This window comes from Phoenix dactylifera, chromosome 3, assembly GCF_009389715.1.
Source record: "Phoenix dactylifera cultivar Barhee BC4 chromosome 3, palm_55x_up_171113_PBpolish2nd_filt_p, whole genome shotgun sequence".
NCBI classification, from domain to species: Eukaryota; Viridiplantae; Streptophyta; class Magnoliopsida; order Arecales; family Arecaceae; genus Phoenix; species Phoenix dactylifera.
In genome coordinates, this window is record NC_052394.1 from 18,742,424 (window position 1) to 18,759,931 (window position 17,508).

General features: G+C 35.9%; 1 protein-coding gene across 1 annotated transcript; it reads left to right on the forward strand.

Annotated features, from left to right (window-relative positions):
* LOC103716701 (protein PIN-LIKES 6-like) lies at window positions 1-16,986 on the forward strand. Its single transcript, XM_039124881.1, has 12 exons — window positions 1-250; window positions 849-1,202; window positions 2,229-2,308; window positions 3,275-3,399; window positions 4,638-4,759; window positions 7,073-7,273; window positions 10,946-11,020; window positions 11,424-11,524; window positions 14,547-14,599; window positions 15,685-15,879; window positions 16,297-16,441; window positions 16,660-16,986. The coding sequence occupies exons 2-11, from the start codon at window positions 1,017-1,019 to the stop codon at window positions 16,416-16,418; spliced, it is 1,260 nt and encodes a 419-aa protein (XP_038980809.1). The 5' UTR covers window positions 1-250; window positions 849-1,016; the 3' UTR covers window positions 16,419-16,441; window positions 16,660-16,986.
* Window positions 16,987-17,508: the final 522 nt, after the last annotated feature.

A 17,508-nucleotide genomic window follows, 5' to 3' on the forward strand; every position in this document is an offset into this window, starting at 1 on the left:
GGAACGATCCTCGGGTTTAAAGAGTTGCAGAGTCGTAGGCTGTTGGACGGAACTCGCCGGAAGCCAGCAGGCGAATCTTCGAATCTTCGAAAGAGTTCTCGTTCTTCTCTCCCTTCCTCCCGCCTCTTCGAAGTTTCCTCCCAAATCTTAAGGGCTTTGGAGTGGATTAAATATTCGAGCATTCTTTAAATCTTGGACTTGGAAGAGGATTTTTGTGCTCTGGTTTGAATTCTTGTTTGGAAGAATCCAGGTATTTTTTTTTGGGAGAGGAATGGGTTTGGAACTCAAGAATTGGGGAAGAGTTATGAAATTTTGGTATTTTATTAGCTTTTCTCCGCGTCTGATTAGTGAAGGATTTATGTCCGGCAATGACGTTTTCTACTGAGAATTCTCGAGAATGGACCCAATTTATTTATTCTTTGTTTGGTGGTCTGCTTATCTTCTTGTTCTTTTTTTGGCGGTGGGGTTGATATTTAGGTTTTTGCTCTGAAAAGGAGATAGAGAGAGAATAAAAAAGAAGAGGATAAAATCCTTTCGAGAATGAATGAAGGGTTCTGTTTGGGGTTTTCGAGATTTCTTTGGAGGATTTGAGGTTTCTTTCTGCGGTTTTCTACCCCTTTCTTCGTGAATTTCTAACGAAATAGGAATATGTTACTGGAAATCGTCTTGCATTAATAGAATTATCTTTATTTTATCCACGTTCTTGAGCTTTACGTAAGTTTCCAATGTATTATTTTTATCTCTAATATGTCGTGCTAAACTTGTTATTAGTTAAAAAAGTGTTTTTTTTTATAAAAAAAATGTTTCACAAAAGAGTGAACTTTGCCTGCTCTTCTTGTTCGTTGCAGGAATAAGCATTACAATAGGTTCTATTAAAGCTACGGGTTTGGAGGAGTTTTTTTCGTGGAATGCTGAATTCCACAACTTTTCACGATTCTGTTGGTGATTTGGGAGCTGCTGCGGTGTATGAGTAAGGATTTGTGCCTCTGGGTTGAGAGATTCATTACGGAGGTAAAATGGAGAAGTCTTTGTTGTCCATCCTGGTGGACACTCAGAGGGGTGGAGGGCAATCCATCCTTGCCACGATGAAGTTTGCTATTCTGCCAATTGCAAAAGTCTTCACTATCTGCTTTATGGGGTGTCTCATGGCCTCCAAGTATGTGAATATCCTTCCTGCCAATGGCCGTAGGCTTCTTAATGGGGTAAGCAGAATTAGTTTTTATTAATTGCTCGTTTGTTTTATTAGTTTTATGATAAATAAGATAGGGGTAAAACAAGTTCTTTCCTTTTCTACATTCTCTTTGCTTTGACATTTAAGTAATGTTTATATATGGTTAGCAAATTTTGAAAGTTTTACATAGTTCGGATCTCACTTTTTGAAATTCCAGCAAAAACTGAATAATTTTTTTCTCAAAATATATTAATTGATTTCATCTACGTGCATGCATACACACAACACACAGAGACACAGCAGTTTTAATTTTAAAGAGGTCAATTTGTTATTTAAATAATATGGAATGGTACAAAACTGATTAAAAAGGAATTTAATGGGTCAAGGTGGAAAGAAAAACAGAGGGAGCAGTGGGTAAAGAAAGTTGTCTTTTTATTCATTACCTGCGGCAGCACTACTACTTACTCTATGTTTGATTGTTGAGAAAGGTAAGTAGATAAAAATGGGTGGAAATGGGTTAAGTATGCCTAGAATCTAGATGGAGAAAATTATGTCCTCTTTCGTGCATATAATTAGTAAGATGTATCCCAAGGGACTCGTTTAATTGAATGATAATGTGAATTTTAATTGTCTTTCCTTTTGCATGCTTGAAGAAAGTTATCATTATCCTTTTGGACATCTGAACTGCAAGATATTTTTGGAGGCCTTACAATAACTGCAAAGAAAATTTCTCACCTCTACATACCCATTTGGCAACATCTAACCATGGATACCTTGGTTTATTGTTTACACCAATAAGATGCATATGAGAAGTGCACAGGCACGTGTAGCAAGTCTGGTTAAAGCGTATGAGATCATTTTAGTGCTTTGATTTTCACAAATAGTGCCGAATTTATTGCAGGTGTTATTTTTCTGCTTCATAATTCATGCTGATTAGACTGTTGTTTTTGAGCAATTGGAAATAAAAAAAGGAATCGTGTTAATTTGTCAATTACTTTTGATCTCTTTCCAAGTTCTCCAGTGGGGTTGTTAACAGCCTGTTTTGATATTTGTGCAGCTAGTCTTCTCTCTCCTCCTTCCTTGTCTAATATTTTCTCAACTTGGAAGAGCAATTACTCTAGAAAATTTGTTGGAGTGGTAAGAATGCTTCTTGACTTATTTTTGGTTAATATATTTAAGTTTGAAAAGCAAACTGTGATAGTATGTGATATTGTCCTTTAACATCTTTCTTGATTTGTTGGTGAAATATTAAGTTTCTTAGTAGGCCTTTTTATGGATCTTCTAATAACTGCGTGCATACACACGTGTGCTAGAGTAAGTGAGAGAGGATGATGCCAAATGTCACAAATTTAGAATATATCTCAATCTTAAGGTAGAATGGTAAGTCTTAAGCAGTCATTAGGTGGTCGGCTACATAGAGCACTGAATGCTTTATAACATTTCTAGAACCTTTTCTGCTCTTAAAATTGGTGTCATCCCAGTTTGAACTAGTGTGAAGTCATGGCGAAGGTAATTTAGGATATATAAAAGACCATTAGCAGGAATAAAAACCCATCCCTCTGTAGAAGCATGCTAGTATTTTTTTTTCCTTCTTTCCTGGGGTTGGAATTTTTGGGATGGGGAGGTTCAAGAGGGAAAGTTGATGTTAAGGAATTACCTTTGGACATAAAGCATTTGACATGACACGATGTTTCTAGGTATTTTCTTGTAAATTTTTGTTGTAACTTCTATTGGCCAAGAAATTATTTTCTAGCATTGAGGGCTTGTTCTTACTTTTCTGAGTTTCATCCCCTTCAATTTTCTGGACTTGGGTGTTTTCTCAGCCTACATAAAGTTATTTATAATCTTTATATTGATGGTGAATGCTCCTTTTTTCTGTTCCTGCCTAATGCTCTGTTTTTTTTTCAAAATATGCAATGCCTAACATTGTAACAGCAGGTGATTTATAGATTTTATGATATTGTCATTTCTCCTCTTTTATTTGATGTGTTTCCAGTGATGGTGTTTTGGTATGATAAATTTGTAAAATAGCTTCTTTATTTTCGAATTGAAAATATAAATTATATACTAGCATGGAACTAACTAACAAAGTTGGAAATGCAGGTGGTATATTCCTGTCAATGTCATTATGGCTACAATATCAGGATCCTTAATTGGTTTTATTGTCGCATGTATTGTTCGACCCCCATATCCATATTTCAAGTTCACTATCATACATATTGGAATTGGTGAGTTACTTTCTTAGTATGAAAACAAACATTGTTATTTTGTCTCTTTCCAGAAAATTTATTTGCATGCTTAATTACTGTCCCAGCATCTCCAATGCACATTAATGACTGACTGATATTGGTCCTTTAGATATTGGTTTTATAGTTCTTTAGTTTAAATTTGAATATAGTTGTGTTGGGCATTCGCACTGCATGTGCAATTGGAAAGTTGGAGGTGGATCTCGATCTAGAGAATGGGAGGGCTAGGATGACAGTTAGTATGGACAGTTCCTGAAAGTAATTAAACAGATGAATGAAACTAACAAGGGAGAACAACTTATGCTGGCTCTGTTGCTTTCAAAAAGAAATAGATTACTAGATAAATCACATGACTCAATTGATCAGAGTGAAAATGGATGAACCAGTACCATTTAACATATAATTTCCTCTGGCAGATTTTTCTTTCTTCATGTGGTCCATATTAAGCTTTAGGGATTAGTCCTGGGGAAGCAAAGCATTTCTTAAGCAATGGTTTTTTGAATCATCACGTAATATGCTATTGAAAGCAACAGTAGGTCAAACTGTGATGGGGTGGTTTGTTGGATTTGTATTATATTGCTGAAATAAATGCATTGGGGACCTTAAACTTCTCTTTTACTAAACAACAAAACATTGGAGTGTGCTGTAAATCGAATCTGCCATTATCACTGGTTTCACAGTCATGCAAGTTTTCTAGATGGAACAAGTATATGTTGAGTTTGTTTTATGTGTTTGTATCATTGATGTAATATTCATATGCTTTTAAGGAAAAATATTACTTTCTTAAGGGGAAAGAGTTTGTGTTCATAATTATAATTGAGATAGTCGTTTAAATTGATGCCATTGTCTGCAAGATGAAGTGTCTTCTGATGCTATCATTTTCTGCGAATCTGAACTTAAATGGGTTATTTGAGACAAGAATTAGGATTTCATGTTTTGAACCTTCGACATGTTGCAAGCTAAGCTATTTTATACCTCAAGCTTGTGATTTCTTGTCTTGGTGATGGATCTCCCAATCTCTACCAATGCTCTGAATGCTATCTTTACGGCCATCTTTGTTTTGCCCTCAACAATAATACAGCAATAAAGAGTAGGATTTCATGCTTCACTATTTGTTACACATGAGAGTGTGATCGGAATGACTTGTGGACAATGTCCTATCAACATTCTGCTACAGTATGCATTCTTTAGAGTAATGAATCGTTTCTACTTGAATACAGGGAACATCGGGAATATACCTCTTGTGCTTATTGCAGCTTTATGTCGAGATGAATCCAATCCATTTGGTGACTCTAACAAATGTAGCCAAGATGGAAACGCGTATATATCATTTGGTCAGTGGGTAGGTGCTGACTCTCAAGTACAAATACAAAAATATTAATTTCTTTGCTTTCTTTACTCCAAGTACTCCTGTCAAGAAAGTTTTTTGGACCCATCTTTGCTTCTCCTTAACCTGTCTGATCTATTTTTCTGAAGAGTAGATAGTTCATGTTTTTTCTTGTCTTCTCCAGTAAATGAATGTGAGACTGACAGTTCCATTTCTTATTATCAGTAAAGCTTATTATGAATAGATGCAAAGTCAGTTTCATTTTTACTCCATGGCATTTTTCTTCATCTAATTTCCACTTTTCTGCTTCATTTTATGAATGCAAAAATGAAATTTATTCTGAACAATTTTTCCCATCTTCTGTAGAGTCAATTAATGCTTGCATACCTGTCAAAACAAAGTGTAATGAAGCAGATTTGATAATTTTTCAAATCATGGAGCAAAATGTTTTTTTGTATTTAGCTTAACTCTTTTCCATGTTTATTGGATGCGTTAACAGCAGACAAGGTAGAATATAAAGTGGAAGTCCATGACATGAAAGATTAAAAAAAAATACTCTTATTCATCTATGGCATTACAATACCTTTGTATGTGAAGATTTAATATAACAAAATAAATGCTGTGTCTAAAATCACATATGATAAATTCATGAAGAACCAACTTAGCCCCATATATTCATCATATTTACTATAAAATATACCAATGACTCATATATGGATGTGACTTGACAATAATTAGATAACTGGATGCTATATGTGCATATGCTACTTTTGTACTATAATTAACTTTCCATTGGTTGATATTTCATAATTATATAAATTATAATTCTAAAATTTTAGTCAAATACTGAAGATGTTTCATGATTATTAGTTAAATATCTTCCATCTTCCATCTTTCCTTTCCTTTCTTTCTTTCTTTTTGCTTTTAGGAAAGAGAAGATGATTTATATGTATGAAATTAGGTTCAGAAGGTATCCAAACTATAGTTCATTATTGGTTCTTTCTCATGTGTCAACGATAAAAGAGAAGCCAGTACTTTTGGTTCTAGAGTTGATTGCAATTCAGCTTGAGATCAAAGGATTTCTAACAACATCTACCGCAGAATAATAAACAAGACTATACATGGAAACTACTACATATGTAAATATGATGTGTTTTTAAGGCAAAGAAGTTGTAGATATTATGTATGTTCTACCAATTCTGCATAAATTGGTGTCTCACTGTGTTTACAATGCACAAAAGAGGATATACTTCAATGCAAACATAATTACTAGAAGAAACCTTTTGTAATATCTCATGATAACTCATAATTAGTAGGGTCCACTAATGTGCTTTGGCTGTACACTAAAGATGATATTCAATGAAAATACTTGACAGACTAAGCTGGCCCAGTTTGTTCAGAACTGTTAGTTCTATCACCTGTATTTCAGTTGGGTTTCCAAATAAATATCATTAATATTTTCAAAACATGCTCCTCATTTGAATTAAACCTTGATCTCCTATCAAAATCTAAACTGCTCCTGCATCAAAATGTTATGCACTGCCTTTTATCAAACCTCCTTTTGTAATTCAGAGAAGGTCATCAATTTTACTTTCTAAGGCTTATGATCTGGAATGAGTTGTATAATGGTTGGCTAGTGTAATTCGCTCTGTTGAGGCCTTATTGCACCAACTTTTGCTTTTGAATCTCTATAGATTAGCTGTTATGCATTTTTCATAATAGAACTTTACTATGTGAATTTCATATGCATGTTTTGTTCCCAGTGCAATATATTAATGAAGTTTGATGCTTGCTTTTAGTGGTCCATTTCAAATATGTATTTTGAGAGCGAAAAGAAAAATGATCGAGTATCGTTGATTCTCGCATCTCAAGAGTTTTAGGTTTCTTGTGAAGAATGTTCTCATGGAGAACTTGAATTATATTTGTCTTGAATGATTTGTAGGAGGTCAATAATCGTTCTTATCACCATATGTACACCTCAGGCATTGAAATAATGAATATTTTTGGTATGCTGCTGATTTGTGAATATAAGCTTGTACTGGCCGAGAAAAACATCATTTGCATTAATTCATGTGCTACTCTGCCATTTTCCTGGATAAAAATGAAGGTGCATTTATTCTTTTGATCATATATCCATCATAATGACATTTGTTGTTATTAATATTCCTACCATCATTCAGAGGAAGGGTAAACTCCACCTGGTTCATTGAGATAATGATCAAAAATCACCAAGATATCAGGACCCGCAAGCATAATGCAGTTTACCATTTTGCCTTGTATTCATTTACAAAATAGATATTTTTTAATTTGAAGTTGGTGATATGGCAGGTTGGCGCAGTTGTTCTGTACACTTACGTGTTTCAGATGCTTGCTCCACCCCCTGGAGAAACCTTTGATAGCCTTGAGGAGGAGAAGCTCCCAATTGCGGCTCCTGTTATTGCTATTAATAATGCTATACCTGAGCAAGTGCCGTTGCTAACTCAACAAAAGCCTGAGGCAATAATCTTAGAATCTTCAAAAAGAGGAAAAGTAAGAACATTTTGTGTTTCTTGTAGCTTCACAAATGAATGACCCAAAATCTTATATGTGCATGGGCACATGCTTATTTTATTTATGGTGTTTTTTATTTTTAATTCTAAGTACTGTATCTTTTTGAGCAAGCTAGTCTTAAAAGAAACCCCATTTGAAAACATATCAAAGGAATATCATCCCTTAGTTGAACTAGGGAATTCAAACTTGTGCCTCTTAAGAGATGGTTTATCATAGGGTTTTAGGTTCTTGATATTGTCATCGTAGTGATTGATCTCTAAACAAAAAGTTTATATCCCCCTTACCCTTAGATTACATGACAAATATTCTATCCATTCGACAACATGGCATAATTTGTGATGAAATATTGACCATGTGACATGGCTCTTAGTAAGGATGGATGAGTAGATCTGGACCATTTTATACGTAAATCCCAAATTAGATTTCAGACACAATGATTCCATTTATTTGTAATGAGCTCAAATCACAGCATATGCATAATAAGCTATTTGCATACTTTAGGTCAAGATCAATTAGCTAAATTAGGTTGGTTAGGTAATTAGGTTGGTTACCTAGTCAAACCTCATAAGTCTTGACAATTTGACATGAGTTCTAGAATGAATTTTTATTTATTTATGGTCATTTAGTTGATTCTAAACTTAAAGGTACCTGCTGATTAAACCCTGGTAAATAAAAACCCACATAAGGTCAAATGACTCAAATTGCAAGACATAATTTCATGGAAATTAAAGAGAAAGCTAAACTATGCATATTATAGCTGGACTTGTGAAGTCCAATTTTACTATTTTTAAATATTAATCCAGACAAGTCCATAAAGAAATCCTTTCCAATCCAACAAGAGAAAAGAATTACTTGTAATTCTAAATAAGAAGCTTTGCAAGCTAACAAGGAGCCGCATTCTTTTGTTAGCGGTCCAACGAGCCTCCATCTCTTCCTGCTCGTTCAACCTTACCATGGGTACCATCTCCAAAGCATTTGATGCTTCATTAAGAGGGATGCTATAAAGTACTCCTGCATGACCCTGGAATGGGGCCTGAAATCATGTTGCCTAATTCTTTAAACATCACTGGTGGTCCCAGCGATGGTGCAACTACTCCATCATGTTGGGCAGCTCATCAAGAAAGATGTATGGCTAAAGCATAATATTCATTGCCACAAGCTCATCAGGCACAAGGTTGCCTTGACAATAGTATCATTCAGGTTAGGAGAGTCTCTTATTGGTGGTCCCAGAGATCACTCTTTCCATCCAGTGATCGGGAGTAGAATTCCTCACTTGTGAAAACACAATAAATCAGGGACCCATTGCCAAAGGTGACTTAGGTGTGAGTTATGCTAGGACGAAGCTGGCATTAGCATTCACTATGGAATCATGGGAAGGTAGGCTAGGGTGGACAAGGGCAATTCTGACTTCTGATTGTGTATTGAAATTTCTATGCTGGTTAGATCTACCATTTTCCTTTCCTATGTGAAGCAATCCCATTTGCTTGTGCATGGCATCATATCTATGTCATGATAATGTTGTAGAGTAGGTTCTGAGTTGATGGCAGATTCCAACCTCTAACTGAATATATCTCTGGAATAGCATTATCCAAGGATATGAAGAAGATGGGTTAGTAGCTTTAGTGGGGCCAATGTGGTTTTTGACTTTGTGATTATAGTCACCTTTGTTGAAAGCACTCACAATTGTCCCCTTTCATGGGTTTGTTGAAGATTTCACCAACTTGTGCATGGAAATGCATTGGTATTTTGTATGAAGATATGATACTGTTTACAAATATTAGGACCATTATCTAACTGTTTCTTAAACAAATCATCTAACTGAAAAAACTTTTCGAAAAGAAATTGCTTATCATGACGTTAGCTTTCAATATAGTGAATCCAATATGGAGCCACCCTACTCCAGAGTTCTTGTTCTGCTATTTTACATTAGATTCATGATTAGAATGATATCATAGATGATGGTTTTTATGCAATTTTTTGAAAGAGACTTTCTATAATTATCCATAGTTCACAACTTTGTGCATTTGTTTTGTGAATTTGCGTTTTGAATAGAGTGATCTGTTTGGGCTGACAACATGAAATTGTGTTTAGAGTTAGACCAATGTAATTTTTTCTTGGATATCATTTCTAAAAGTTCTCTCCTTTAGAACTAACTTGTCAGTATCTCTATTAGAGTATCAAGCAGATTGAGGTTCAAACTTCAATGTTAGATTCCATTCATTCTAATTTTTTAGCTTTCTGTAGGATAGCGTTTCTTGGTTAACCCTATTCAAGTGAAATGGTCAATTGTTAGATTACAGAGCATTCACTTCACCAAGGGAAATAAATATTAGAGAGAGTTTATGATGTGAATATATCTATATATTTATGATATCATACAAAGAAGTTTATTAACATAAATGTATGTTGTAACTTGCATGCTGACTACTAACTGTCACACTTGTAAGGATATTTTCTTGCACCTGATATTATCTTGCTATATTTGGACATTCTGCTGTAACTATCTCATTCAGGGGGAAGGGGGATTTTGTCCTAGCAAACTAAATTAAGTGTTCAAAACAAGTAATTTTCAGTTATACGTGTCCCCTTGCAGATTAGATATGGTCAGTTTTGACCAAAACAGTAGGTTACAGGTTTGTCTGGTTTCAGAGCAACCAGTCAAAATAGACCCAAGTCATTAACTCTATTAAACAACATATTTCAACTGCTATAGTTTACAATATTTTCAATCTAAATGCTTTTTGGACATGCTTTGCAGCAGCAATTTAAAGCTTACATCATCCAACCCTGTCATACTGGAAAATAAAGATAAAGTGCTTTTGTTGTCCAATGACAATATAAATAGCTGCAGCTCCAAACTTTGCAACTTGAATTTTGGGCTACAATTTTGGGTTACAATTCGGGATTTATATTTTAATAACCTAGGCATAGATAAGAAATTTCTTCTTTTAGCAACCGCAAACAATAAGGTGTTAAAACAGCCAGATAGTTGTTATGGCTGACAAAAGCGCAATCACATGTACAGAGTGTCAATAGTAATCTGCTAAAATTGAAAATTGATTAATTTAACATGATCCATCTAGATAGCACATGGTTCCTAAATTGTATGTATTTTTTAGCATTCAGGATTGCATACATGCTAATCGGCGGGAAAGTTGCCCCTGAAAAATTGTTGGTACATTGTTTCTAAAGCCCTATTTGGACACTGGAGCATCGTATCCAGCAATAAGAGATGCTTATATCCAAACATTTAGGAGTTTGAGGAGAACAAACCAAAAGAAAAAGGAGTGCTTAACCAAAACAGATTTGATTCAGAGTAGTCTGAATAAGAAATAACACTTTTTAAAAGGAGTGCAGTATCCTAGTTTTCTAGGGATTACTGGATCGATTACTTCCCGGACTGCTGGAGATTTTTCTCCTCCTACGCTGTCCCTCCCATCACTCTCAGCTATCTTTGTTTTATTAAACACCATCTGTTCATTTTCTGAGAAGTTTGTAATGAAATAGTTGCAAATCTGGCTATTCTTTCAAGAAACATTTTTTATTTGACAAATTTATCTCCTGATGATTGCAATTACTACAATCCTTTTTTCTACTAGATTTGTGTTTTTTCTTTTTTGGGTGATTTAACAACTGAAACTCCTGATGCAGATAATCAGCCGGCTGCACTATCTTGTTGAAAAATTGAAGCTAAAACAGATTTTTCAGCCTCCTATAACTGCTTCTGTAAGTAATCTGTTCAAATATAAATTATGGTAGATATTTTCAGTATGTGTACGGTCAAATCTCCACTTTATTCAACAATCCTTTAATACTTTGGATGAAATTCCAGTCATACTCTACTATTCTTAAATAAAGCCTTCTCGACTTAGAGTTCTATTCCACAGAGAAGTAGCTGTTGACAAGAACTGGAAAAGGCTTTAAATGATATCATACAGGGATTGGGACAATCTGCAGTTTTCCTCATTTCTTATGGTTGATTTGTTTTCTTAAAAGAAAAAATCTGATTCTTGTGAAGCTTGTCATTTACTATTAAAATTCGTTACGCTTAAGGATTTGCTTTTTTTGAGTTTGACTGATATAACTTCTGTTTTATCATTATTAATTTGTACAATTGATCTTGCAACAGATCCTGGCAATTGTTATTGGAACTGTACCTTTCCTAAAGAAATTGATCCTTACAGACGATGCTCCATTTTTCTTTTTCACTGACAGCTGTCTCATTCTCGGGTATGATGTCCTCTTGTTCATTTTTATCATAACACTTTAGCTGTTTATGTAGTATAAATAATATTTCTTATCTAATGGAAATAGAGTTTGCAGTCTTGACGGTGGCTAGCAGACGTGATTGATCTAAGTTACAAAATTAAAACTTTTCTTTTCCCCTTCACAAGCCTGCTGAAAAGTAATCCACCAGATAAATACTTGTCTATCACGAGATTAGAAAATATAGTTGACTGTCAATGAGGTGGGGCCATATTAGTTGATTTAACCTTGATGAAAGGTCAAATCACAAAGAAAGAATACTGTTCATTAGACTTTCCCTCTTTGATGCATAAAGTAAAATGTAGTTTGTTGTATTTACTTAAAACTAGGTCCATAACATAGAGTTGAAGTTGCAAATAAATTCCCCCCAAAAAGAAATGGGATCGCAAATGAGGTAGTATAGCAGAGAAATGGGAAGGCTTGGATAAGATATGGTGAAGGTATTGAGTCTAACCAGTGAGCTGAAACTTGTAGTATACATAGGACCACTGATAAGATTTTCAGTTTAACTAATGAACAGTAGGCTTGATGTTGGTGTCAAGGCAGGTCTGTGGGATAGGATATGTTCGATAGTTATTTACCCTAATAATTAGCACTACCCGTTGACTCTTAATCTGATACTTTTCTTTTTGGTACAAATCTAATGGTACCTCTGTATTAGAACAAAATTCTTTAGTCCAAGATGCCTATTGATTCAATTGGTGAAGTAAAGGTTCGCCAAACCGATATACTGGGGGTCGTACTGATCGGTTTGGTATGATACTGGTATTGTATCGTATCGACCTAACGTGCACTGGACCTAAGGGGACGAAGAGGGAGAAGGGGGAGAGGGAGAAGGAGAAAGGAGAAAGAGAGGGGAGGGATGGGGACAAAGCCGCCTTGGTCATCGTTCTCTTCTAGAGAAAGAGACTAAGAAGGGAGGACGAGCTGCCAGGTCATCATCTTCATGGGAGAGGGAGAGACTAAGCGAGAGAGAGAGAGAGAGAGGACGAAGCAAGTACTTGTAGACATTAGAGGTGGCAGCGCTGTGGGGGCGGCATCAAAATCCTAACCTTAGCTGAACACGAGGGGTAGCAAGTGGTGATCGGGAGGCAAGGCAACTCACTATCCGGTCCAAGAGTGTTATAAAGGCAGCGAATTGTCCTGAATCGAGTAGAATCTGCTGGTTCTGCTTAGTTCAAGTTGGTTCGTAGCTTGTTCTGAACCGAACCTGCATCTTGATCTGATTTCTGCCTGGAGCAGGTTGGTATGCCTTGAACCAAGCAGTTCGGCTTGAGACAATTGGCCTTGGATAAAGTTATAAGATGTTGATACTAGTGACCCAGGTTTCAAATCCTACCTACGCCTCAACTTTAGTTGGGCGCCCTCCTCTTCTAGATATCAGAAAAAGAAATAAAAAAACAAAATTCTTTAGTCACAAATGAATCATTGATTAAATAACATAGCTTTCTACTCATTAGAGGCATGTTATACTTAGTACGAAAAAGTCCCAATTTCAAGTTGCTTAACCTTTCTCTATCTTCTTCCATTAAGAAAATTCTCCTTGATCTTCAATCATGCAGAAGTTTTAAAGAGAGTTGATAGGTTGATGAAGGAACCACTTTTGAGAAATTAATATTCCAAACTAGATAAGAGCCTCCAATGCTACACCTAGCAGCTTTTCCTTCTTTCTTAAGTCCACTTTAGCAGCTTCAAATCCAAACTTGTTCTATTTATTGAAAACTTCTTTAAGACCATTTAAACATGTCTTATGAGATATCCTACTTAACTCTTATCATCAAGGTTCGCCGTACTGTACCGAACCGTGTGGTACGGGGCATACGTACCATATCGATTCAGTCCGGTACACGGCATGGGAGGCGTACTGACACTCGGTATGCCAAACCAGCCCCATATCGTACCATACCGATACAATGATACTATGGCACCAGTATGGGGCCCGATATCTAGATAGCGTACCTTGCTTATCATCATGTCAAGAAAAAAATCCTTTGCTACATGTAACATTCCTCCGAGTACCAAATAATCTAGATAGCAAGAACCTCCTTTAACAAAATTGAAATTCTTTGAACCCTGGACCTCCTCCAAGGACTAGTGCTTAGGGGAGAGGTGCCAACCAACCGTGCTAATAGTTGTTGGCATAAGCTCATCCATTATCAAGCTTAAAGTTTAGTTATACCTCCTCCCCTTTTTCCATTGTTCTCAATAAATATTTTTCTTCCAATATTTGCCTTGTAAGATTGGAACTTATGCACCTTTTCTGGAAAACCTACCTGTGCATCATCTCGCTTCAAAGCAAGATTTGGCCTGAAATTTTTCATATGCTTGATCCCAATATTCTACAGAACATGAGTAATAAAATTGTATTTAGAGATATTATAATGATATAAAATTGGTACCAGCAACTGACCCCTAGACCCTAAAAGCTTAAGCTCTTAGGGAAGGGGTCAAAATGTATATCGAGCCTTAAAACCTCCTTATATGCATCCTGGATCACGTACCCGAAGGCATGAACAAGTCAAGAACAACTTAGTAATGAGTCAAGAACAACTCAAGAAACAATAGAGAAAAAGAATGAGTTAAGAAAAGACTCAAGATAATGAGCAGGTGATATAAAGAAGAATTGGCCTAAATGGGGATTTGAACCCATGACTTTTGGCTTTAATATTATCATAATGAACCATTAAAAGGGTGTTACATATTTTCTTGTGTATTCTTAGAGAAATTATTTTGAACATTTGGACTCACTTGACTCAATTTTGAATGGTTGTATCATGGTTTGCATTTTGCAATGCCTGTAATTGCTTATCACAATAGTGATTGATTTGCGTACAATACCTTACTCAAGTAAGTATGCCTTGTTTTGGTATTGAAAAACGATGTTGATGATTAGAAAGATCTTGTCAAATTGATTATAAGGTTACTTGAGTATAAAATTTGTGGAAGTTCAAGTGTTTTTTACCTAACAATGATATCCTACTCTCAGGGAAGCCATGATCCCATGTATTTTGCTTGCTCTGGGTGGCAACCTTGTTGATGGTAAGCTTATCTGTCTTCAAATATTTTCTTACTTTTCCCCAAGTAATACATTTAATTACTTTCAATTGCAGTTCTTATTTCACATTTGTTTCTAGCATGCTTTGCTTTTTTATAATATCTTTTTGTGAACTTTTCTATAATATCAACTACAAACCAATGTGGTCTTTATCTCATGTGTGATCTGTCTATCTATTCTTGTTAAAGTCTTTAGCATGTGGGCCCTACATCAAGCTAATACTTAAGAGCAAAATATAGATAAGATGGCAGATGCTGACAATGGTTTTACAAGCATATGATTCATTCTTGCCATTAGATGGTATGTTGGACACTCCAAATGATGGTCCAATGTTGACGCACCACCCTTGGGGCCTTTGTGCCTTTAACCAAAAGTAACAAGTGAAGAGATTCTCTACACTTGTTAGGTTAGGTGGAGGCGGATACCGAGTCACCGGAAGGTCTCATTCAACCCTCTCACGGTCCTGGGAGAGGATCCGTGTGATGAGCCAAAAGCCATCCAATCAAAACTAGTTGAGATTGGATTTCTTGGCTCCTCTCTGAAGTGAAACTTTAGAATCTTCTTGAGTAGTCATTTCAGTATGAATTTGAGGAAGCTCACATGAATAATCAGGTGTAACTGTCAAAAATGTTTATATGAAGGGGTGTAATCCCATGAATTTACCAACCGATCACATTTATGATTTTTTATTCTTGTTTCTGAAGTTCCTTTCCTTAATGGTGTTCTTGGAAGTAAAGCAACCTTGAGGCAACCAATATAAATCATAATTTACACAAGAATGACAAAAGTAACCCCATTTTGAACATTCATGTCGACACGTATCTCTTGGGATGACAGCCTAGTTTTTGTATCTCCTATGGATCGCAGTCCATCTGATATGTCTCTGTTGCACTCGTCTGATGTTAATAATCTTCTTTTAGCTCCTGATACTGCAATTTTGTGAATCAAAGGCAGGGGTATTAAAAGTTTAGCCAAACTTCCTCTTATTTTTCTACCACTAATCAGAAGTGTTATTGTTGACATTCTGCAATGCGACTTTCACTAAATATTTTACTTTTGTTCCTTTCAGGTCCAGGTGCAGGAACTGCAAAGCTTGGATTCCGTACAACTGCTGCTATTGTATTTGGGCGGTTGATCTTGGTTCCTCCAGCAGGGCTTGGCATTGTCACTTTAGCTGATAAACTAGGATTCCTCCCAAAGGGTGACAAAATGTTCAAATTTGTCCTACTACTCCAGCATAGCATGCCAACTTCTGTGCTGTCTGGTATGGTCTCTCACTTCAAAGAATACATCTGGCACAACAGTATGGTGTTGCTCTATAAAATAGATCCCTTTTTTTTGTGAAATGGGCCAGAAGTTTTTCATACATTCCATGCTTGGATGCTGGGAATTAACATGCAGTTAGAAGATATCTGATTATTTAATTTTTACATGGATCGCAAATCTATGAAACCTATCTTTATTTCAAGACCTTTCATCACATGTCCTCCCAGACAGGTGTTAAGAGAAGGGCATAAACTTGCAAGGCTCACTTTGATTAAAGCCTTGATATATGGTGGTTAGATAGTTTTTTTTTCTTTCCCTCCCATTCCCTTAACACGTCATCTTGTAGTTTGTTGTGTTGACAATACAAGGTAATAAATCCATCGGTAGTTACTTTTTTATTAAAAATTGGTTGCAGGCGCAGTTGCCAATTTAAGAGGCTGTGGAAAGGAAGCTGCTGCTGTCTTGTTCTGGGTTCACATTTTTGCAGTATTTTCCATATCTGGATGGATTTTGTTGTATTTGGGCTTACTCTTCTAAAGACCACACTCATCATTATGTTGGTACGAGTTAATGACATTTGATTCTTTAATGTCTTCCCTCAGCTATTTACGTATTCTCTATCGAAGAAAATAAAATGCAATCACATTATATATATGCCACTCCCATTTTTTACTGTATTCTTGCAATTATTTTTCATTGTCTTAATAATTGCATTTAAATGTTCTAAGGTTCATTTTAACCTGCTCATCTTAACAATCTTTCATTATGTGACTGCCAGGTATCATATGGAAGCACAAATAGATTCATGCACCTGGAGTTAAGATTGTACAGATCAGATCTGAAGAACTCAAAATATGTGGAGGTCTGGCTTGATAGTAGAGACATCATCTAGAGTATGAGATTTATGGCCATGCAGCTAGCTTCAGGGACAGTGGCCGCTAATAGTTACAACACACAGGCCGCACAGCCACTAGCTTCAGGGACAGTGTCCAATGTCTCAGCATCTGTGGGGGTGCAAAATTGTTTATTTGAACAGAGTTGAAATCCATAATTGATTTTCTGAAACGACATTCTTCTTATCACATGCTCAACTATAAGGTTTCAACTTCTGGTGCTGGTTGATGTGCCTGCACAAGTGTCAAATTTTGCTGAAACAAAGAACTTAACTTATCTTAATGAAAAATCATCATAAAAAGAATTGAAAATTGCATCGCTGATTTGTATCAGGTGTCCGAACCAGCCCGGCATGAATAGGCACCTGAATTCTTGATCCAACCTTTCATGAATTTTCATGTCTTTGCCTACAAAATTCTCATGGCAACAGGGATGGCCATTCAATCACAATCTATTCATAGGTTGATCATCACGATCTATAATTTATCCTCTAAATTTTGGAGGCTCTGGGTCTTGAAAGTAGATAGATTATAAAGAGAGATGCTATGTCAGTATTGCTGCTGCTACACTACCTGCTTGTGCCAGACCGGCCAAACTCCATTTTTTTATTTTCTCTGACCAAATCACTAGTTTTGATTGGTTATCCCAGGAAATAAATATTTACCTCAAATTTACTTAAAGCTGTCTCTTTTTATAAGCTTGGTGCTTTTACTGTTACCATGCAACTCCACCA

Bases quoted from the DNA above. Each gene is read 5' to 3' on its own strand.
- LOC103716701 (XM_039124881.1), top strand. From the start codon at position 1,017: ATGGAGAAGTCTTTGTTGTCCATCCTGGTGGACACTCAGAGGGGTGGA. The intron at 4,760-7,072 runs GTAGGTGCTGAC...GTGATATGGCAG, and splicing joins ATATATCATTTGGTCAGTGG to GTTGGCGCAGTTGTTCTGTA. The intron at 14,600-15,684 runs GTAAGCTTATCT...TGTTCCTTTCAG, and splicing joins GGGTGGCAACCTTGTTGATG to GTCCAGGTGCAGGAACTGCA.